The sequence below is a fragment of the Hoplias malabaricus genome, chromosome 13 (genome assembly GCF_029633855.1).
Source record: "Hoplias malabaricus isolate fHopMal1 chromosome 13, fHopMal1.hap1, whole genome shotgun sequence".
NCBI lineage: Eukaryota > Metazoa > Chordata > Actinopteri > Characiformes > Erythrinidae > Hoplias > Hoplias malabaricus.
This window is the reverse complement of record NC_089812.1, coordinates 27,696,872-27,719,519: the sequence shown is the minus strand read 5'-3', so window position 1 is coordinate 27,719,519 and position 22,648 is coordinate 27,696,872. Positions and strand designations below refer to the sequence as shown.

Here is a 22,648-nt window from a genome sequence, read left to right as displayed (position 1 = left end):
ATAATGAACATTAATCTACTTTTGAGCAGCAAAGGTGATGATCAATGCTTAAAACTAGTCTCATGTCTAATTCTCACAATTAATCCTGAGCACTGGAACAAGTAACAAAAGATGTGCAATATTTGCAACATGCTAAACGTAGGAAGATATGCCTGCTGTCTAAACTTCTCTACTGTTAAAAAAGGTGCCAAATCACTTCTTTAGATAGATGCCACTGAAAAAGCACTTTTAATTATTTTGTTCAATATTTATTATATTAACGATGTTTTATGTTTTTTATTTATTTACTTTTGCTCATTTACAAACCATAAAGAATTGTGTCTAAATTATTGTGGCACTACTCCAAAGACCCTTATACACTTCTATTTTGAAGAGTCATCTATTACACATACAAACAAAATCAAGTAACCGAGTAATACACAACAGCCCCCCATAATTTCGAACGATTATAGCTATTATTACTGAGCGTGATGATCTCCTGAATACCCTGTTCTCTTTAAAAATCAGACAAAGGCTGGTGAAAGGAGGGGGCAGGTGTTAGGGGAGGGAGTGAGACAAAAGAGGAATAAATGAGAGGAGCATGTTCACCCACTCACCCCATCCATCTCTTGGCTCAGTAGGAGAAAACGAGTGTGGCTGATTAAATAAAGAAGGCATTATGTAAGGTAATTTTAATAAATTAAACGTTTCACTGAGATAGATTATGGTCAGCCTTGTTCCTCAGTTAAGAGGGGAGCAGAGAAAAAGGAAAATAAAGACATTTACCAAACCCTCCCATATTCATCTGCAGATTTTAGGCATAAAACAAATAATCTCTACATAACCAATTTATGAATCAGTAATTTTGTAACTTGCTGATTGATCAGCATAAAGATGGACTTGACTAACATTTCCTTAAGTTACCTCTTGTTTCTGAAGAACTCCGTCTTCCTTTTTAAGCCTATGTAAGTGACAGAACTTCCTTTTGTTGACTCTTTTCAACAGTTAACAGTACTTCAGTACTGTTTTTAATATGCCCTTTTTATAGTGATTTCACTGTTTTGGTCACCTTAAATCCATTACAGTACTTGCTTAAGTTTAAGGGGACATGTTATGAAAAAGTCATTTTTTCAGTGCATTAGCGTTATAACTTTCAAACCCACAAATTGTGAAATAAAACCCAGTTAGTTTTTTATCTGCCCAAAGTCTAATAAAGTTGTTCTGATATTGTCATGCATATTAGACGGCAGACACATCAGAATACTCCCACCTCCTAGCCTCAGTATCTCCAAACAAAGCACGGGACCCATGTTTATTAAGCTTTTAAATTTATTAAGGCACGGTGGCACAGCAGGTAGTGTCGCAATCACACAGCTCCAGGGACCTGGAGGTTGTGGGTTCGATTCCCGCTCCGGGTGACTGTCTGTGAGGAGTTCTCCCTGGGTTTCCTCCGGGTGCTCCAGTTTCCTCCCACAGTCCAAAAACACACGTTGGTAGGTGGATTGGCGACTCAAAAGTGTCCGTAGGTGTGAGTGTGTGTTGCCCTGTGAGTGTGAGTGTGTGTTGCCTCCAGGGTGTATTCCTGCCTTGCGCCCAATGATTCCAGGTAGGCACCGCGACCCTGAACTGGATAAGCGCTTACAGATAATGAATGAATGAATTAAAATTTTATTAAACTAGATAATAATTGCTACGTTTTGATGTCCTCTATCCACATGTGTGCTTTTGTAAGGAGATATGCAAATAGCTTATATAAGTGCTTTGCAGTTTTTACTTTTGAGATTATTCTATTCTTGGATTACACCAAAAATATTGTAATACATCCTGGACAGACAAAAATCTCCTGCAGTTATTTAATATATTCCGTAATTAAATTGTTTTTACCCTGTAGATTTGTATTAGTTTTTTGTTTTGTTTTTTGGAAAGGTACTTTAACTTGAGTCATTATTTTGTCGAGGTAATAACACTTAATCTTGAATACGTGTTTACAGTACTGTACCCTCCTCTATTGCTGAACACTGAGTCATAACATGAAGGGCATGTTAAAAACAACACTGAAATAGGCTCTCACAAATATTCTCTTAGTCAAGTGGAATGAGCGTATACATTTTCAGATATTTCATGCCAGTAGGTTAGTTTTTATTATAGTATATTAGATTGAAACCATTGCAAACCATTGATCTATTGTCTAGTTCTACTTCTATAACGGATAAACCATTGTTTTACATAAAAGAAAATCAGCAGAGCTGGGAACAAGTGAAGGCTGCATATCGTCATTATTGTCAGAACAAATTCTTGTTGTTTGCTATTTGTGGCATTTCATTCTTACAAACCATTAGAAAAGACCAGATTTGATTACATTTTTTGAAAATGTAATTAAAAACTGATTATTTTTTTCATTCAAATATTATCCAGGTTAGGGATTTTTATCCTTATCTGTAGTATTACCACTTTGCAGATACAAGGTTTTGATCCTATTGTTATTAGAATTTCTACAGATGTTTTCACTTTTTTGACATCTCTTTTTTAAAGACACTATATTTCCCACCAAAGTAGGACAAATGTGAAATAATTCCTAGTTAAAAGATTATACAAAGAGACAGCTGTAAAAAAAGAGCATTAGCCAGATATAAAGCACACAATCCAAGCCCCATAGCAAATGCTGCTACAAAACTTGCTGCATAGACAATCGTTCTGGCAGAATGCCTGAAACTTTCAGAAGGTTTCTCAAGGAGTAAAAAGTGACTTAACTTCACATGTTCTTTGGGAAGATATCTCTATACACATTCTTATAATATGCATATCATAAGTTTAAATGGGCAACTTTTGAGTTCAGATATGAGGTTCCTGGAAGTGGAAGATAAGTCTAAATGAATTAATGTGGCTCAATCACTGAGTCTCCTACTTTATCCTATCATGCTGGGACTCATTGTAAATTCCAGTGTCCAGATAATATTTTTTACATTTCTGTATAATCCTGTTTGCTGATACTCATAAAAAATACTTCAATAGTACTCATTTTCAGCCTAAACTCTGTTTTCCACATCTGTAACCTAATATCACATACAATGGACAATAAATTAATTACATTTCAAGAGTGCAAAATCGCATTTACTGTATAAAAGAAGGCAATGGACAAGTGATGATGCAGTAGTGTATTTTTGCTTTAGAGGAGCAATAAGTCATTATCTTTCATTCTCTTTACATTCTCTTATTCTTCTCTAAGTTCTTTACATAACAGCCATTATGCTGACAGCTAGTAATTTTGATGCGTCAGAGATTCTTTATTGACCTATTTTAAACATGGACGACGTAACGTTTTTGAAACGCTTTATAAAGTATAAACCAGTTCTTTCAGACAATATAAAGCAATTTCTTTTTGTTTCACATCCTGTGAATTCCACTTAGCTTATTGCTTAGCACTATTTGCTACTTGAGTTTCTTTTATACATAGAGCAATTTTGCTTTATAACTGAACAAATGCCACAGATGTTAAAAGTACTCCTTCTTAGTTATTTCAAAATTATTATCTCCCTGCATTTTAGAAACTAATATTAATGCCTTTGAAATATGCAAGCTGTAAAGAAATAATTACATTAATAAATTCTTTCAAAATTTTAAAGTATATGAAACATCATTTTGAAAACAGTAGAACCAAATAGAGTGTGTGCGTGTGTGTGTGTGTAGTTCTGTGTTTGTACACGCCTGATGGATTTCGTAGACACAGCTACTTCACAACAGATTCCACACAGTTCCATAATTGTGGGTAGTAACTAACTACATTCACTGAAGTATTTGTATGTAGGTAAAATATTGGCAGTATTTTCTAGAGTGTTTTTAAATCTATTTTCATTCAATTCCATTGTAGCTTTTTACGGTTAGTCACAAATGCCTTTTTTATTTCATTGTTTTGCTGGTCTTCTGCTCTGAGATCAATCACCAGTTTCAGTTTCTGTGCTGATACATGCTGGATGAACTACAAAGTTCCACTGCAGTTCTAGACATTTTTCTGTGTTTAAGTAGTTTTTTGAGCTACTACTATTTACTTCTAATTAAGTTGTTTCCTGAGAAGGCACTTATGCTTAAAACTTATGTTTTAGAAAAACTTTTACTTGAGTATGGAGTTAGGCTTCTCTACCCACCTCTGTTTGGAACCAAGTTGTTAAGAAAACAATGACAAAAACATTTCAGTACAGTTCTCTCCGAACATAACATGCATGTTCAGTAGTTTTTCCCATTATGATTTTTTTTATTAATGTCAGTCTTCCTTCAGACTTTGAGGTGTGTAATTTCCATATTGTTTATATATAATGAGCCATCTGCAAATAAACTGGATGCAAACAAAGGTCTGGAATTAAACTGGAAAACATGATGAACTATTTGCAATTTGTTTGTGTGTGAATGAGTGAGTGAGTGAATCTTAGACAGGGAAACAGGTGTTCTTAATGACCCTTAACATCTGTGTGTGTGTGTTCGCAGGCTGATGGTTATATAATATGTTTACTGAATCCCCCACTTAATATTTGTCCCCATCTTCATCAACACTGACAAAAACATGGTACATTGACTCTCTCAGACAGCACTACTTACATTGAATCACTGTTATGCTTGTTATGAAAAAATAACAGACCCAAACCCATATTTCTCCTGATAAATGTCTAATGATATTATGTAATAGCACACAGTAATTCGTTTAGTAATTTCCAGTCATTAATTAAAAGCTCTTTCTTGATGATTTTTTAAGGCCAGGTTAAAAGCAGAACTGTTTTAAAAATGTTCATTAATTAAACATAATACCAGCTTTTTCAGGGTTTACTTTGTCCATTTTTTACTTTCAGTTTTATTTTTCAAACGAACTTGCAATGATATTGTTGAAGCTTCTAAACACTTGTAACAAAACAGCATAAAAAACCCTTAGTCCACATCTCAGTAATACAGATTCAGCATTTGTTTTATTTTGTCTAAGTGTTTGGATTATGTTGTTCTTAACACAGGGACATTTTATATTCCATATATAAGTCCATATAATCACTCTCTGACAACCCTTGTTTATTTACTTTTTTTACATTATTTAAAAATAACCCTTTATCTTCTGTTAGAATATCATGACCAAATTGCCATCTTGGAGATATAACATTTTGCTCCACCAGCAACAGTATGCCGATGCGACACCGGACCAGTTTTCAGTTTAATGCCTGTCTATGTCTCAGCCCTGGGCCATAGTTGTGTTTAAAAAGAGAAGGCTTAACATTATCCATTTTCTCACTTCTTAAGCACAGTGCTCTGCACTTAATGCTGTGTAAGAGTGTATCAGTTTTGGTGGGCCCCTCTCTCAGTCCCTCTCTTGTACAGAGACATGCCAGTGGCTACACTAAATTAAGGTGAGAAGTACAAAGGCACTGAACAGGTACAGCCCACGTACATAAAAGACAGTGGCAAAGATAAAGCTGAATGTTTCCGTGATTTTATCTGATTGTCTCAGTGGGGACGTGGTCTCTTCTAATCACAGAGTTGTTTTCAAACCCTTTTGTTCATTATTATAGTTACTGCTGTGTTCCCAGTTAGGTAATGTTAGGTGCAGACAGTTTAATTTGCCATTTGTCATTTACTCACTAATATTTAACTCAGTAAAACATCAAAACCTCATGAGCTTCATTATTATGCCAACCCTGCTCATGATGTGTGTGTTTAAACTGTAGTGTGTGTGTATGTTCGTGTGCTCAAGGGATAAAGATATGGAGTCAAAAGTAGAGGGGGAATAAATGAATGGTCCAACAGAGAGATAGTCAGTGAGTGACATGTACAGATATCTAAATTCGTTTCCATGGTGACGCAAATGCCCTGACAAGAACTGTAGAGGATGGACACTCAAACACACACACACACACACAGAGAGAGAGAGAGAGAGAGAGAGAGAGAGAGAGAGAGAGAGAGAGAGAGAGAGAGAGAAAGAGAAATAGAAAGAGAGAGAGATACACACAAAGAAACACACTTTTGGACTGTCATCTCTAAATTTAATCAATGTTGTCTAAACTCCCCATTATGAAGAGATCATCACTTCAAAGCAACATGAATAATTCATCACTCATTACTCACAAAGGAGCCATCGGGAATTTAATCAAGGAGCACACACACCTGCTGTTCGCTCCCTTTTCACTGGCACTCACCTACACAGGCCTGAACACAACATTCACAAAGAGCGTCAGAACTTGTGTGTGGTGGGATGAGGTCGGGCACTGCCTGTTCCTGCACGATAAGGCTGTCCAGATCCTGTCAGTATAATTGGGATGGGAATTGTACTGGGGAACTGCTCCAAACACTCCTTCGTCCTTTCATCGCTTTTAAAAGCCACGACAATGCACAGTTTGCACAGGATGGTTAGTGTAGTTAAAAATGTCATTTTCTACTTGTGCTGAAAAGCTAAGTAGGCTAAACCGTGTAGATATCAAATGTGAAGCTTTTTAGAAATCCACTCAAACAAAACCCTGTGTGTAAGGTAAAACAATCATCACAATCAACACAACATCTCTCTCTCTCTCACACACACACACACACACACTTTGTTGACTATTTCCAAATACCTTTGTGCAGTAGCTAATAAAGCTACAGCTACACTTAAAGGGGAAACCTGGCTTAAAATAAGCAATTTCTTAATTTCATTATTATTAATAATGTTGTTCTATTTGTTGTGTAATGTTCTAAACTTGTTCTAAAAGTGTTGACAACACTGTTCAGGTTGTAACTGAGAATTAGTAGTAGATTGACCCCAGGGAGAAGAGGGTAAGCTCAGCAGCTTTAGGCTGCCCCCTCCATCTTAGTGTAGACTCGCTATTTATCCAGTAACACTATTAAGAAGCTCCCTTCTGTACTTTTCCTTTATGAATGAACGGAATGAGTAGCAGCCGTGTGAGCTTTGTATGGTCCGTGTAGTAAATAAACTAGCCCCCGTGTAGCCCACTCCTGAGCATGTGTCTTGAGTGCTAAATGCTAACGGCTTACTACACACCACGCAACCTCTAGGACCGGCGCTTCCTAATTCCCCGCCCTAAAGGTGAAGTTAGTACAACCCAGTGTTACACAGTGTAAAACACACACACACACTTATATCCCTATCTTCATGGGGTTTTCCACAGGCTATGAGACTATAGTTCAGTGATTTTAGCTTAATGGTTTATACATCTGTACTAAAGTAAACCTAATGGCTAATTCAATGGACTGTATACAGTATGAAGCCTATACAGACAGGTAGGCCCATTAACTACTTTCTATCAGATATAGTAACTTTGCCATCTACTGTTCAAACCAAGACATTGCAGGGAGAAGCAAAGGCCTTTAGGACATGGAGCTGTAATAATTATTACTTAGTATACAGTAATCCCTCGCTATTTCGCGGTTCATGTTTCGCGGATTCGCTACTTCGTTCGTTTTTTCAAAAGGGCTTTTTTTATTATCCTCTTGTTTTAGACTAGGCCTGTAGGTGACCAAATATATCATTTACAAGTATTTCTTACGTACAGTACGTGTATTGTTCATGTCCACATCCGAGTGAAATTTACTTACGCTAAATCACAGCTTAGGAATGACTCTATTTAAGAAACTGGTAGGATATCACATGTAGTTCCAGCTGAAAAACATTATAGAATGACTGTTTAATGCAAAGGGTGGGTTGTTAACGGCACAGGGAGGGTTTTAAAAGTCCAAATACTCGTGAAAAACATAAACAATATCTCTCCTCTACTTCGCGGATTACTGTACTTTCACAAGTTTCAAACAACATTAATGGCTTGCTACATCATTAATTTATGTCTGCATTCATTTACCAGAGGCTTTCTGTCTTATTTTCCGACCGAGATATTAACTGGATTATTTGGCTGCATGTAAACGAACATGAGCACAGTCCAGGACGTATTCTTATCCAGAAAAATGTACAATTCTAAGCATGTTATGGGCACTGTAGGTTTCCCCAAACACACTGTGTACTATGGTGTGCTTACCTAGGCAGGGAACTGAACCCTGGTCTGCAGCGTTAGCCTTATTAATGATGGGAATTTCGGCTCTTTTTGGGGAGCCGCCTCTTTTGGCTCGGCTCTTCATAAAGAGCCGGCTCTTTCGGCTCCTAAAAGGCTCTTTGTTTAACCACTTTTTTCCACTGATACAGAACAATATTACCTACATTTTAAATGACTATATGGACAAAATATTATTGTTCAATATTAAAAATAATAAATAGTGTTGCAATGGCCAATTGTTTTAATGGTTGTCTTTTAATAAATTTTGATTGCACTCACACATTCAATTGTATAAATAACTGGATTTTTATTTAAACATTTTAATAAAAAAATCACTTGTAAACTCTGAAATATAGCCAATGGAAACCAAAAGGTAGGTATTACAAAATAGCTTATTAAATTAAATAATCATCCATGTCTGATTAATAAAATAAACAAATACAGTGGAACCTCTACTAACCAACTTTCCAAGATACGAACCAGGCATTTGAATATTTTTTGCCTCCACCAATGAACCACGACTCTAGAAACGAACCTGAGCCTTCACCGAGCCGGCGGCTGGAAATGGCCCCTGACCCCAATAGGTGAGTCTCCCAGCGCCCAGACTTGAGTCATTGACCCATTTTCTCTCGTTTTCTTGACCATCAAGCTTTTAAGATTAGCGAATTGTAGTTTTAACAATTTAGCATTAGTGTAAATCGAAGACATCAAAATTCGTGCTAAGTTAAGCCGTATCTACGCTTCGTCTCCCCACATTCACCACCTACTCTCCGTTATTCCACCCACCCCACCTCCCGTCATACAGCCAGTGCCTGTGTTACTTCTCCAGCCCGTCGTTTATTACTGTTACCACTGTATTTTTTTTTTTTTATTTTTTTTTTAGTAACGCTACATGTATTTTTTTACTAATTTGAGAGTGTTGTAAACATATATCAGTGCAAAAAGGGTGACTTTCGTGGTGGGGGCTGGAACGCATTAATTGCTTTTCAATTATTTTAAATGGGAAAAATTGACTCAAGAAACGAACTTTTCCACTTACGAACCGGGTCACGGAACAGATCAAGTTCGTAAGTAGAGGTTCCACTGTACATATTAATATTAAATATCTAAATCTGTATCTTAAATATTAAATATTTTCCACTGTAAAGTTCAAAATATTTAACTGATTTAACATTTTCTTGAACTATTTTTTGGAAGGCAGATTGGCATTCAGGAAAACCAAGTGTCTCAGCTTTGCTTGTTGTTCTCTGATTGGTTTAATGACAAGCCTTAGAAAAAAATGACTCGGTCTTAGACGGGAACCGGCTCTCATCGTTCACTTACAAGAGCCGGCTCTTTGAACCGGTTCGTTCGCGACCGACACATCACTAAGCCTTATGCTAAATATGAGCAGCAATCACCGATCTAGCTAATGTTGATGTCTATAGTTAGTAACAATGAATCACAAAACACTTTTACTTCAGATATTTGTTTTAAGTACCTTACCACAGATAATGTGTAGAGCCCAAGCTTTATCAGTATTTTGCCTGAAGTAGTTTATTCAGCTCCCGGTCTTTTGGATCAACTGCTGGTACCTCTGGAGGTCCAGATGGTGATAGTGAATGGGACAAATATAAACTTTGAGTTGGTTACAGTTTCAAGGTAAAAACGTCTGGATGGACTCATACTGCCCCAAAACTTCTATATATTATTCAGCATTTATGAGCCTCTAACAGATGTGCAAGTCACCCACGCCATGGGCACTAATACAGCCCCACACATAACAGATGTTGGCTTGGGAACAGTGTGCTTAGCTGGATGGTTGAGCTCATAGGATGGGGCATTTTTGTTTTCAAAAAAGAATGTCAAATTTGGACCACAGCGGTATTTCTGGGTCCTGTTTTGTTTCTTCGTTGCATGACAGAGTTTTACCTTGCATTTGTGGATGCAATGATAAACTACGTTTAATAACAATGGTTTTGGTTAAGTGTTACTGCAATAATTTCCACTAGAGAAATATATCAAATTTTTAGGACCAGAAGACCACAGTCAGCCAGCATTGGCTTTAGGCCTTGTCTCTTGGATAAAGAGATTTCGCTGAATCTTTTAATAATACTATTAATTGTGAATAATGAAATCCCCAGGTTCTTTATAATTTTAAGAGGAACAGTATTCTAAAATTTGCCCAACTTTACTTCTGAAAGACACAGCCTCTGAGAGATGTTCTGATTTTATTCATAAATACTTGAGTAACTCAAGCAGGTATAAAGTTTACAAATAAAATAAAGACGTGAATAAAGATGTTAATATGAACATACAACAAATATGTGACAGCACAGATCATGTGACACACCTAATCAATATGAGAAGAGGCTACCCTGTTAAAGGACACCCCTAAGTTTATACTAGTAAAAATACAAACACAAAATATTACAATCATATCATTTACTATTACATATTAAATATAACCCAGTTATCCACAGGCACACAGATCTTTCAGTTGTCTTCTGATTCAAAAAGCTTCATCCTCTCCTGAACAGACAGACCATCCCTTAGACTCTGAAAAAAAATAAAGAGAGACAGACAGAGGGAAATAGCGATGGAAAGTTAACATTATATGAAATTGATTTGCCAATTGTATTATTTTACCCAAATGCTGCTCAATGTTCTAACCTTGGATCTGGTTGGATGCCTTCTTTTAGAGCGCTCCCTCATGAATTCAGGATTACTTCTGGACTTTATCAAATCTGTAATGCACACATCAAAAATATCTGACTGTTTAACTCAAGAAAAGTCAGACACCACACTTCACTTATTTTATTTCCCATAAAACTAGCCATAAGTCATACATTTTTCAGCATTGGGAAAAATGTGGAAAGAATAATTAACATAAAATTATGCAGAAGCTTCGCCAACTAAATACAGTTTAAGATATCCAGTCTTTTTAACAACTTCTATTTCTTTTAGCAGACACTTGCATTCAGTCAAAGAAATCTCTAGAGAGATTTGTCCATACTTCCAAAGTTCATTCATTCATTATCTGTAACCAGTTATCCAGTTCAGGGTCGCGGTGGGTCCTACCTGGAATCATTGGGTGCAAGGCGGGAATACACCCCGGAGGGGGCGCCAGTCCTTCACAGGGCAACACAGACACTTTTGAGTTTCCAATCCACCTACCAACGTGTGTTTTTTTGGACTGTGGAAGGAAACCGGAGCAAACCCACGCAGACACAGGGAGAACACACCAAACTCCTCACAGACAGTCACCCGGAGCGGGAATTGAACCCACAACCTCCAGGTCCCTGGAGCTGTGTGACACTACCTGCTGCGCCACCGTGCCGCCACTTCCAAAGTTAATTTAGGTAAATTAATGTCTAGTATTGGTGTATCAGATTGAGAAAAAAATAAAAATAAAGTTTGGTCTCTGACGTTTGCACAGTATCATCTGTGCAAAAACCACAGTGTGTGTATAGGGAGTATGTTAACTCACCAAATGTGTAGCATTGAGAGCTGTAAGATTCAGCTTTGTCTTTAGCACAATCACTTGGACATTTTGCTCCTAATACCTTCAACTCTTTCTGGAGTTCATTGGAGTGCTGAGGACACACACATACAAGGAAAGTGAAAAATGGAACTGTAAAATCTAATAGTGTTAATTATTTATATCCAGCAGTAAAGAGTAGAAAATTAGAAGTATTACTCTGTTGGCTGCCTGGAGCTCCTCTTTCAGTGAGCTGATCTCCTGCTTCAGACACTGAATTTCAGATTCCTTTACTCTCAGAGTCACCTACACATCAGAAATCACACATTCACACACAAGCACACATACACAGTTTGTGTCTGTATTATTTTCAAAAATTTTACAAGCTACATTGCAGCCTCATTTACTCAACATACTGTAAAACGACAAGTGCCAAATTGGAAAAGCAGGATGGGGACGGCTACTGTGACTACTTTTTACATGAAAGGACTCACAGGAAACTGTAGGCTGCACATTGCGATCAAATTTAATATTTTTAATCAGGTGGTACAACATTGGTGTGCAACACGTATTACTCAATTAAGAAGTTTGGTATAAATGTCCAAACATAGCAAATTTACCTGTGCATACACCAAGGTAGCACACAGAAAAAGAAACAATAAAATGCATTTGAGGAGGATGCATTCAAACAGTCCAAGATATCAGCAATTTCCAAACAAGGGGATGATGTGAAATGCTGACAGGAACTTAGCATTAGTTCGTAATAAGTTGATTGTCTTGGTAATGCAAAATTAAAGCTTGATAAATTCACTTTTCTCCAAGGCTTTTTCACTATTTCATCAGCAATGGGAGATAGATTTTACCTCTAGTTGATAAAGGTCTTTGCCCTGAGAGAGTTGTCCTTGATCCACTCCTCCATTAATATATGACTGCATGAGTGAGAGTTCAGCCACCAAGCGCTTATTCAGCTCCTACAATATTGGGAGTGGAAAAAACATGTATAATTAAAATTTTGTATTGTTTAATACTGTAGTTAAATATGTATTAATGCAGGTGTCACATTCACCGAAACCTGTTACACACTCAAATTGTAGGGCATTTCTTCCCTGTGCCTTACATAAAGTAAACCATTATATTTTAAGTTGTAGGTATGTTTAAAATTTAGGGTGTGGTAATGGCTAAGCTTTTTTTTTAGTTATAATTAAGATTTTTAAGGTTTTTAAGTGTCCACAGAACATAACGCCTATGTAAAAACCCCACACTTCACGAAAGCATATCTAAATGTGTTTAAAATGCATAATATTTGATTTAATAACAATTATTCATTCATTTTCTTTATCTGTTTATCTAATTCAGGGTCGCGGTGAGTCCGGTGCCTACCCGGAATCACTGGGCCCAAGGCAGGAACACACTCTGGAGGGGGTGCCAGTCCTTCACAGGGCATCACACACTCAGACCTACGGACACTTTTGAGTCACCAGCCCACCTACCAATGTGTGTTTTTGGAACATAGGAGGAAACCGGAGCAGAAACACAGAATCACAGAAACAAACTGTGTGTGTGGTAAGGAATTCACCTGATTGCGTGTGTGGAGCTCTTGGTTCTCTCTCTCTGTGGAGCTCAGAGCTTGTTTCTCTCTCTCTATAGTTCGACTCAAGTGGGCATTCTCCAAACATTTATGAGAATACTGCTCAGACAACACCTCCAGCTCCCTGTGCAATGACTTTAGCTCCTCACTGAACATAAAAAAAAAAAAAACAACACTCGCACACATGAACAAGCGAGCGAATACAAGGTTGGAGGAAATATACATCAATAAATACTGATTAGTATGAGTATGTGAGATATGTTTTCTGTACTAAAGTATTAAAAAACGTATCCTTGACTTGTCAGCATGCATAATAAAGGATGAAATCTAATAAGAAACATTTACTCAAACTGAGCTTGAAGCTTGCAGATGTCTGTGTTGGCTCCACTTTGCTGGGCTTTCTGTCTCTTCTCCAGCTCCTCTTTATGAGCTTTGCGCATGGCCTCAATAGCTAAATGCACACACAGAAACACAATAAATAAACCAGATTTAAGTATAAATTATATGAATTTAGATTAATGCTAGCCAAAATAAGAGCATAGTTTAAACATATTACGCAATATTCTTTAGCATTATGCTCCTCTGCATGCATACCCAAATATTTCATACAACCAGTGGAAATACCAAAGATATCAACTAGTCCTGAATACTTCAATCCACTGGTGTAAATACTAATACATATATCTGTCATTTGATGCAGGTATATTCCACAAGACAGCATTATCCTGAGAGATGTAGTGAATAGCTGGAGTAGAGTAATACCAGCAATTGTGGCATTGGTTTCCTCCTGCAGTACTTTCTCTCTTTCCTCTGTCAGCTGTTCCACCTCTCTTTCATGCTGCCGTTGCATCTCCTCAATCACTCTCTGATGGCTCTGCTCCATGCTGCTGAAGCCAAGCTCACAAGTAGCCTACACACATGCAACACAATTTAGAATCAGAAAAAAAAATGTTGCATGTTTCATATTAAGTGTTCTTTTAAAATTTGGATATCGGACATAAAATGCTATACTGGATTAAATGGAAAAGTGATTCCAGTATAAACTGTGTTTTCATTAAATTATTATTTTAACAATATGGATGGAATATTATTAGAAGCCATCAGAACATTATTTCTACTAGCCATTAAGTTTGTCATTAAGTGAATTCTGCTTCTGCTTGCAATCTGTCAGAAAGACTGCATTTAAGTAAACAACACATGATCAGAATTGCATTATATTACTGTTGTTGTCCTTCACATGTTCTACCTTCAGTGTCTCCAGCTCCTGCTCATAAACCTCCCTCAAGGAATGAGCACCTCCACTTTGAAGCTCATCTTCCAAGCAGCTCACCTGTGCCTCCAGTTCTCTGATTCGCTCTTTCAAAGCACTCACACAATTGTTTTCATCTCCATCACTGGACTCTGAAGGGGTTTTAGCCTGTGGCTGACTCTGGCTATAGTATCCATGGAGACGAGTCATTTCCTCTTCATGGATTCGCTGAAGCTCTTGGAGCTTCTCTTCAAACTCTGCCTCAAGTCTGTGCACCTCCTGCCCCCTCATTTGGGCATCGGTTTCTGCAGAGACACGCCCCAGCTCTGCCATTTCAATAACCACACGACCTTCACGCAGCTTCTCTTCGTAGCGCTCGGACTGTTCCTGAAACAGTGCCTCCATGCTGCGACACATAGCACGGCTTTCACACATGGCTCGTTCCCGCTGCTCTCGCAGGAAGTGCAGTTCTTGTTGTAGACCCAATCTTAAGCGGCTTGTCACATATGCCAGAGTGGCCCGCGACAGGACGGTCCTCAAGACAGCTGGAGGAAGTTCAGGCATCATGTCTACATCTCTGTTCTCAGGCTGAAGCTGAACAGAGAGGGCTTGGAGTGACTGGGCCTGCAGGCGAAGTTCTGCTGCTAGGCTCTCGCTGCCCATGCATTGAAGCTCTGTGTCCCTTGGGCAAGACTTGTCCTCTGGGCCCTTTTGGATTTGTACACTGTATGGGGCCAGCTCAGGTGGGCTGATGTCAGCTAGCCTGAAATTTGGCTTAAAGCCCATTGCTCCTGTTGTACCAGGTGGTGTCACCTCAGTCACGAGCCAGGGTGACAGATTAGGGACATCTGATCCCTGCTGATCTTCTGAGTTGCATCTGTGGAGAGTGTAAGTGAGGTATGCTAGTTCTGCTCTCACACACAGTCTGCAGATATCAATCTGGCCCAGTGTGAACCCATCTGTTTCATCCAGTTCCTGATAGCAGGTGAAGAATTGTGAATAGTTCCCTGTTACTGTGCTTTCTTGGATCCCATCTTGAGCTTCTCTCAGTGCCTGAGCCTGGACTTGCAGATCAAAGAGTTTTGAAAGTAGTTGCCTACTGGGTCGCTCTAAGGCAGAAGCCATCCTCTGGATCACCAGTGCCTCTAGGGACAAGATGCGACTAGAAAGAGTCAACCTCCTAGTTGGACCCTCACTCTCTTCTTGCAGGTTTTGTTGAAAATCCGACTCCATTATTCCATTAGTTACTGTATTATCATGGGATTTTGCAGCAGTCCTGTCTGACCTGATCCCCTGTCTGTAATGTGAAGCTTCACTACGTAGTTTCTTATCTAGGACATCTGCTGTTGCTTCAGCACTCAGGAACTCAGTGGATTTCGGCATGTTCCATGGAATTTCACCATTGAGAGTACGAAACTGTTGCTGCTGCTGCAGATGCATGGTGATCTCCCGGAGCCTTGCTTCTGTGTCACACAACTTGCCCTCCAATGCTTGTATTACTGAGATCACTCTTTCTGATTCATCTCCTTGAGGTTGCGCTTCTGTTTCACCCGACCTGCCATTCTTTACTTTCTGCCCAATGTCAAGATTGCCAAACAAATCTTGTCCATAACCCAGTCTGTCATAAGTGACGCTGCTCTTCTGAAGATGGCTCTGAGCTTCTTTGAGCCTGCATTCAGTCTCTTCCAAACTGGTGCCTAAGGCAGCCATTTTGACAAGCATTTCTTGCAGCTCCTGCTCCTTCTTGTTGAGCTCCCGTTGTTGTTGCTCCAGTTGTGTTCTAAATCGTTCCTCACAAACTCTCTCACAATCCTGCAGTGAACCACGTGCACACTCCAGCTCCTCGCACACTCGCTCGTAGTCATGCTCCATATCGTAATACAATGTCTCCTCATGTCGTAGACGTGCCTGCAGTCGGCCAACCTCACTGTCAGACTCTTCCAGCTGGTTCTGCAGCTCCTGGCACTTCTTTTCCAACTCTTGCAGTCTGCCTCCAACAGGTACATTTTGGAGCTCTGTTTCCATTTGCTGCAGCCGCTCCTCCAGTTCTTTCCCACGCTTCTCTGCATGGTCTAGACTGTCACTAAGGCTCCTTCTCTCCCTCTCTTGACTCTCCTGGAGCAGGCGCAAGTGTCTCTCCAGGCGTATGTCCTTCAGAGCCTGTGCCTCTTCGGTTGCTTTTAGACGTCCTGCTAGATCTTCCACATGGTTACGCATTTCCTCTAGAGCATTGTCCTTTTCTCTCAAAGTGGCTTCTGCTGTCTGTAATCTTGACTCTGTCTCATGTAAGCGCTCCTGACTGGCATTCAGTTCATCCTGTAGGTGGGCTTCAGAATGTTTAGATTCCTTTACTTCCCTCTCACATCTCTCAAATTCACCCTTCAGTTCACTGCGGAGTGTTTGAAGCTCTTGTTCCCACTCCCATTCTGTCTGAACTGAGGATGATGAAAAGGACGGAGGTGATGGTGAGGTAAAAATATCCATCTGTAATAAAAGGATAAAGCAGTATGTAAGGTGGACCTGTTGGCTGAATCATACTGTAAAATAATATTTAATTAAAGTATGCAGCCAGCCATTAAATTATAGTTTAATTAGCCAGCAATTAATAGTGAAAGAGCAAACAAGAATTTTTAGATTTTTAATAGAAATGTTAATACATTATATTCATTTATTATCTGTAACCCTTATCCAGTTCAGGGTCGCGGTGGGTCCAGAGCCTACCTGGAATCAATGGGCGCAAGGCAGGAACACACCCTGGAGGGGGCGCCAGTCCTTCACAGGGCAACACACTCACTCATACCTACGGACAATTTTGAGTCGCCAATCAACCTACCAACGTGTGTTTTTGGACTGTGGGAGGAAACCAGAGCACCCGGAAGAAACCCACGCGGACACAGGGAAAACACACCAAAATCCTCACAGACAGTCACCCGGAGTGGGACTCGAACCCACAACCTCCAGGTCACTGGAGATGTGTGACTGCGACACTACCAGCTGTGCCACCATGCCACCCACATTATATTCAAGGCTCCAGTATTTTTTTTCCAACAAAAGTAACAGGCATAAATAAAACTGCCATAAATTAGGTTTGTTCACCAAAGAACTCCAACTTACCACATTTTATAAAACTTAATTTTCCAATAAATGATATGGGTACCTGTCTCTTCTCTTCTTCAGGCTTAGTTTTAATCAGTGTTTCAGAACTTTCAGAAAAAACACCCACACCATCAACATCACTTCTCTGAAGAGTCTGTTCTGAGGCAACATGAATGTGAGGCAGTGAAACTGTGGCTTTTTCCATGCCCATTTTCATGTGTAGAGCCTGTAAATTGAATTTTAATTCCTGAAAGGAAGGTTTCTTTGTCTCTGTGGGTTCTTCATTTGCTGAGGTGGGGGTCGGTTCTTCAGGAGATGATGCAGGTGCTGGGGGGACTCCAACTCGCTCTGGTCTGCTCTGTGATACCCTGCTGAAATCCTCCCTTTTCTGCCTGTGATGGAACTCTGCCCAGTCAAATGTTTTGTAGCGGCCCTCTTTCCGACGCTCACTAATACGGCTCCGCTTCTCCACCTCTGAGCAGGGTGTGTTTGAAATTGAAGAACCTTTATATCCAAACACAGAATTTGATGCCATCTTCTGAGATTCAGCACTGAGAGAGAACACAAAGTACAAAAAATGGATCTCTTAAGAAAATATTTCACACAAACCCCAGAAACATCTCATACTAATCCACACCTGGATTTTTTAGAAGCATTTTTCCTTGTGTAGCATGAGGAAAGAAAGAAAAGAATGAATTTAAAAAACAATTGAATGAATGTATCTATAATTATAAAAACATACAAATTGTGTTTGTTGTGTCTTTGCATTTCTGTAACAGATAATGGCCTGAAAGTTGTACCTTGTTACGTCAGGTGCGACAGGTGGTCGAACATTCTTCATTACTGCTTGAATCCAGTTCCGACGTATCCCATAAGTCATCGCGCAGAGAGTAAAAACACCATCATTGGTCTGTACACAGAGAACATGGCATTACACCACACACATACAGCACTGAAAAAGACGTATGATTTGAATGTGCTCACATGAATCTGAAAGCCATAGTTCCTCTGCACAGGAAAGTCTGTGATGTCATAACAAGTGGAGAGGTTAATCTCACCATCCAGATCAGCTGCCTGGGAAATAAGAACAAAAAGCAACTAAGGACTCTAGCATTTATTATCAATGGTAAATAATTATATGAATGTGAGCATTTTCGTGCCTGCATGAAGTTCTTAAATAAATGTATAATATTACATTGTCGTGAATTGCAAAGCAATTACAATTTGTTTATCAAATTAGATGAAAAAGCCTATGCAGATATAAAATACTTTATTGCAGAGTTACTATAGCCTATGCCTATGTTTGATAGTTATATTAGGCTTATAGAAAATTCACAAGGCACACTAGACATCTGGATCTTTTATCACCTTGTAAGACAGTTTAGTCCAATAAAAAAATTAAGATAAAAATACAGGGTTAAAATTGTGCTAAATTACATGCAACTCTCAGGACTAAGAAAATCTGGCCAACAATATTTATCCTACCAAATGTAATCATACCTCCTCAGCAATTGAGTCCCTGTAGAACCTTAAAGTCTGGTCAGTAAGGACAAACCAATGCTTCCTCCACTGCAAAGAGATGAGAAAATCAAACACATGCTAAATTCCACTGCAGAGACATTTACAAACATTTGGGCTTCATTGCAGTTACCTTTCCATCTTCTCCCAGCCTTGTCATCCATCCCTTTTTAAAGTTCAGTAAGTCTGGCTGAGAGGACAGAAGACCAGCATTATCGACTCATTCAGTTTCTTTAAACACTATTAAGCTTTAAAGCAGCACTAGGCAACATTTGGCATTTTTGCTCCTGTAATTTGTGCATAAATCGTGCATTCTAGGGTGTGTAGGGTAGGGTGTGTTTTCCTACCTGCCTCCAAAAGTTACATAGTGCAGTTTCAGCAATGCTAAGATGTGAGTAGCAATGACAGAGACTCCCTATTACAGGACAGCGACGCATCACAATGATACTGCTGTAATTTTAAGGTAAAAAAAATACTACTCAGTGTTGCTTTAACTCTATAGTCCAGGTCCCACAATTTGCAGGTTGCTTTAATAACATAAGTATTGTTCAACTTGCCGATATGAATCACTAACACACAACAATAACATAGAAAGATCACCTCCTCAGTCTCCTCAAAAATTCAAAATCCCTTTTGAAACATGCAGATGTAAAATACAACTCTTATTGTGAGTATTGTCAATAATATGATCCTCATCACCTTGTTTGACTACACTGTGTATAAGCTGTACTCACTGCGGGGGTTTGTTCTGCCAGATTGCGCTCCAGTGATTTGGAGCGCCGGCTGGTGGAGGCTGAGCTTCGTGTAATATCAGATGCATCACGATGATGAACTGACATCTGCTGACAGAAACTCACAAAACTAAGTAATTGCTAAACCAAGAGCAGATAGAATTTTGAACATCATTTATACAGAAAGATAATTAAAATTACTAAAACATTCCACATTTGCTGTTGTTATGCACTAAATTCATCAAGTCCTGAAATACCTCGGCTGTGCTTCGACTTGCTCTATTGTTATGCTCTTGTTCAGAAGTGGAGGGTGATGATGACGAAGAGGAGTATATCTCACTGGCATTAGAATGCATTCCATTTTCCTTCTCAAACTTTTCAATCACTTCAGATCTCCTAAAACACACAAGACCAATATTTGTGGTGCATTTCCATAACATACAAAAATAGTATATAAATATATTATGTAACATATCATAACATTGAAAATGGAATAGGTGACAGTTAATGTAGCTGATGGTGACATTAATGTAGCTGATGGGAATGAACATGGCAGGGTTGATTTCAGCAGTTAGGATGTCCTATAAAACAAAGAACCAAACATAAAAGGGAATGAGCATATAGCATGAATTCATGTATTTATTTATTTTTAAACAACAGTGTGCGTTATGGACAGTTTACATAGATTGTGATTAGGACTTTTAATATTAATTCACCCACCCAAAGGTGGTGCCATAGAAATGTTGATGTTATAATAATACAGTGGTGCCTGTATGCCTCTTACCTGCGCAGTTTTCCAAACAGACGATGAACCTCTTCTCTTCCAGGGCTGAGTGTTCTCTGTGTTTCTTCTCTTCCAGGCCTCAGCATGTGTCAGATAGAAATCTCTGCTTCTGACTATGCTCCTGTGTTGCATGACCTACCGGTCCCTGCCAAAATAACTGCTAACAGTGCACTTGGAGGTGCATGCAGAGGATCAAGAAGCTCAAGATGCAGGGGAAAGGGAGTAAGGGGAAAACAGTGGTTTCATCACTCAGAGGCGTCACACCTGTAAGGTGGGTCACAACATGCACGTGTGTCCTCGGTGTCAGATCTCGTTTTCTCCAGAGAAGAATATCCACTCTCTGCGCCCACTTGAACTTTAATATCTGAGATAGAGGTAAAAATGAGGACAATTCATGGATATCAAGTGCATTCCCTTGCAAATCAGTATAAGTGTAGGTGTACAGAAACTGCCCACAGTATGAAAATAAATAGCTAGTGAAATGTTACACACAGTACGCATCAGCAACTTTGAAACAGTGAGTGCCTTTAGATACATTAATCTATTCTGGCACCTAAGACATGACCTACCACCCTTAAGCTAATGGTTCTAACTCATTTACTGCCACTGTAACTGGCAGGGAGGCGTGGTGGTCATTATTGTGTGAACGGGCAATTGCTAAAAAAGGTACTGAGCAGGCTCTATTAGATAAATCCACATTAAACCAATACATTTTATATGACCTGATACTCATCTGCACAAAGCTTTATACAAAACAAAGGATTGAAGAATTGAAGAATACAGTATTGGGAAATGTTAAATAAAGCAATATGTTATTATTAAAACATTACAAATAATATATTTAATATAATAAATTTACTATTGCTCATTATCAGACTTCCCCAGCCCCGTGTCAACACTTACCGTTTGTGTTTGAGTTGTAGGGGATCTGACTAAGTGGTGAGGACAGAGCGGAGCTGATCGAGGAGGTGGATGGGGAGCTGCTAGTGCTGTTATTGGTGCTGATGCTGTCCTGTAGGACCCTACCTCTTTCAATAAGCTCTGCCCTTTCTTCCGGAACATCCCTCCCTAGAGAGGAGGGCACTGAGGAGCTTCCCCCCTCAGCTCCCAGTAAAATCTCCCTTCTGTTTTTACTACCGCGTCCACCAACACTGCTTACTTTAGCACATGTGCTAGCTCGCAGGCTTTCACCACTGTATGCTTTAATACTGAAGCTAATGTTTGAACTGCTTGCGGTATTTGCAGCTCTACTATTACCTTTACAACTAACAATGGGATTCAGATTTTCAGTGCTACAAGCGATACAACCAATGCTAGTCTTTTTAGTGTTGTTTCCAAAGCTGCTACCACTGCTATTACTGCTTATGCTACTACAAATTGCACCATTATTACTGTTAATGATATCACAACCACCGCTACTCCTATCAGAGTTTATGCTACTACAGCTAGCACTGCTGCTGTAATTCTTCACTGTACTATTGTTATTATTCATACAGCTGGTGCTGCCATTAGGGACTGGGACTCTCTCAGGTCCGTTCTGCTTAGGAAGGCCAACCTAGAGAGAGAGAGAGAGAGAGAGAAAGAGAGAGAGAGAGAGTCACAAAAGTAGCTGCCATGATTTGCTCAATATGTTCACAACTTTGTAGAGCTCTCATCAATACTGAATTAGGTTCCTATTAGGTATGTGCATTGTGAACACAAACAGTCAGTTATTGTCACCATGCAAAAGAATGAAATTGAGAGCTCTAGAGCAGCTGCACATGAGAAAAAGTTCACCATGCACCAGCCAAAGGGTTGGCTTGAGAGGTGTTAAGTCCCCCCACTCTGGGTTCTGGATCAGTGGAACTACATTCCCTGGAGTGATGAACCACTGTTCACTACATTTTAGATGAGTTTGACCTTTTTGTTTTTGTGACCAAAAACGAATTATTCATCATGTGGATCACATCTCAAATAAAATTGCACTAACTAATTTTTCACATTGTAATTCTTTTTGATTTACTGTGAAAATGCATGAGTTGAAGTGGCTATTTTTTATCCACTGAATCATAAACCCATATAAAATTGCCTTCCAAAGAACATATACGCCAATTACATGTTTATATTCACTGGTTATTTGTTAATTTCAAAGTTTGAAATAGCTAAATTGGCCAAGACAACCAGCACAAAGTATCATTAGAATATCTGCATATTTTGGTACATGTCAGCCATAAAGACTGTAAATCAAACTTTTG

General features: G+C 39.1%; 1 protein-coding gene across 1 annotated transcript; it reads right to left on the bottom strand.

Moving 5' to 3' along the window:
• Nucleotides 1–10,200: 10,200 nt before the first annotated feature.
• Nucleotides 10,201–20,500, bottom strand: LOC136664482 (myosin-11). The gene is made up of 17 exons (XM_066641664.1): nucleotides 20,415–20,500; nucleotides 19,888–20,026; nucleotides 19,634–19,771; nucleotides 19,033–19,089; nucleotides 18,882–18,950; nucleotides 18,366–18,455; nucleotides 18,182–18,291; nucleotides 17,443–17,932; nucleotides 14,283–16,769; nucleotides 13,799–13,946; nucleotides 13,382–13,487; nucleotides 13,025–13,184; nucleotides 12,312–12,419; nucleotides 11,668–11,754; nucleotides 11,458–11,563; nucleotides 10,641–10,714; nucleotides 10,201–10,526 (listed from the first exon to the last, which is right to left on the bottom strand). Exons 1-17 carry the CDS (start codon nucleotides 20,498–20,500, stop codon nucleotides 10,464–10,466), a joined length of 4,518 nt encoding a protein of 1,505 aa, XP_066497761.1. The 3' UTR covers nucleotides 10,201–10,463.
• Nucleotides 20,501–22,648: the final 2,148 nt, after the last annotated feature.

Bases quoted from the DNA above. Each gene is read 5' to 3' on its own strand.
- LOC136664482 (XM_066641664.1), bottom strand. From the start codon at position 20,500: ATGCTGAGGCCTGGAAGAGAAGAAACACAGAGAACACTCAGCCCTGGA. The intron at 11,755-12,311 runs GTAAAATCTATC...TCTGATGTGTAG, and splicing joins AAGACCTTTATCAACTAGAG to GTGACTCTGAGAGTAAAGGA. The intron at 11,564-11,667 runs GTAATACTTCTA...GTGTGTCCTCAG, and splicing joins AGCTCCAGGCAGCCAACAGA to CACTCCAATGAACTCCAGAA.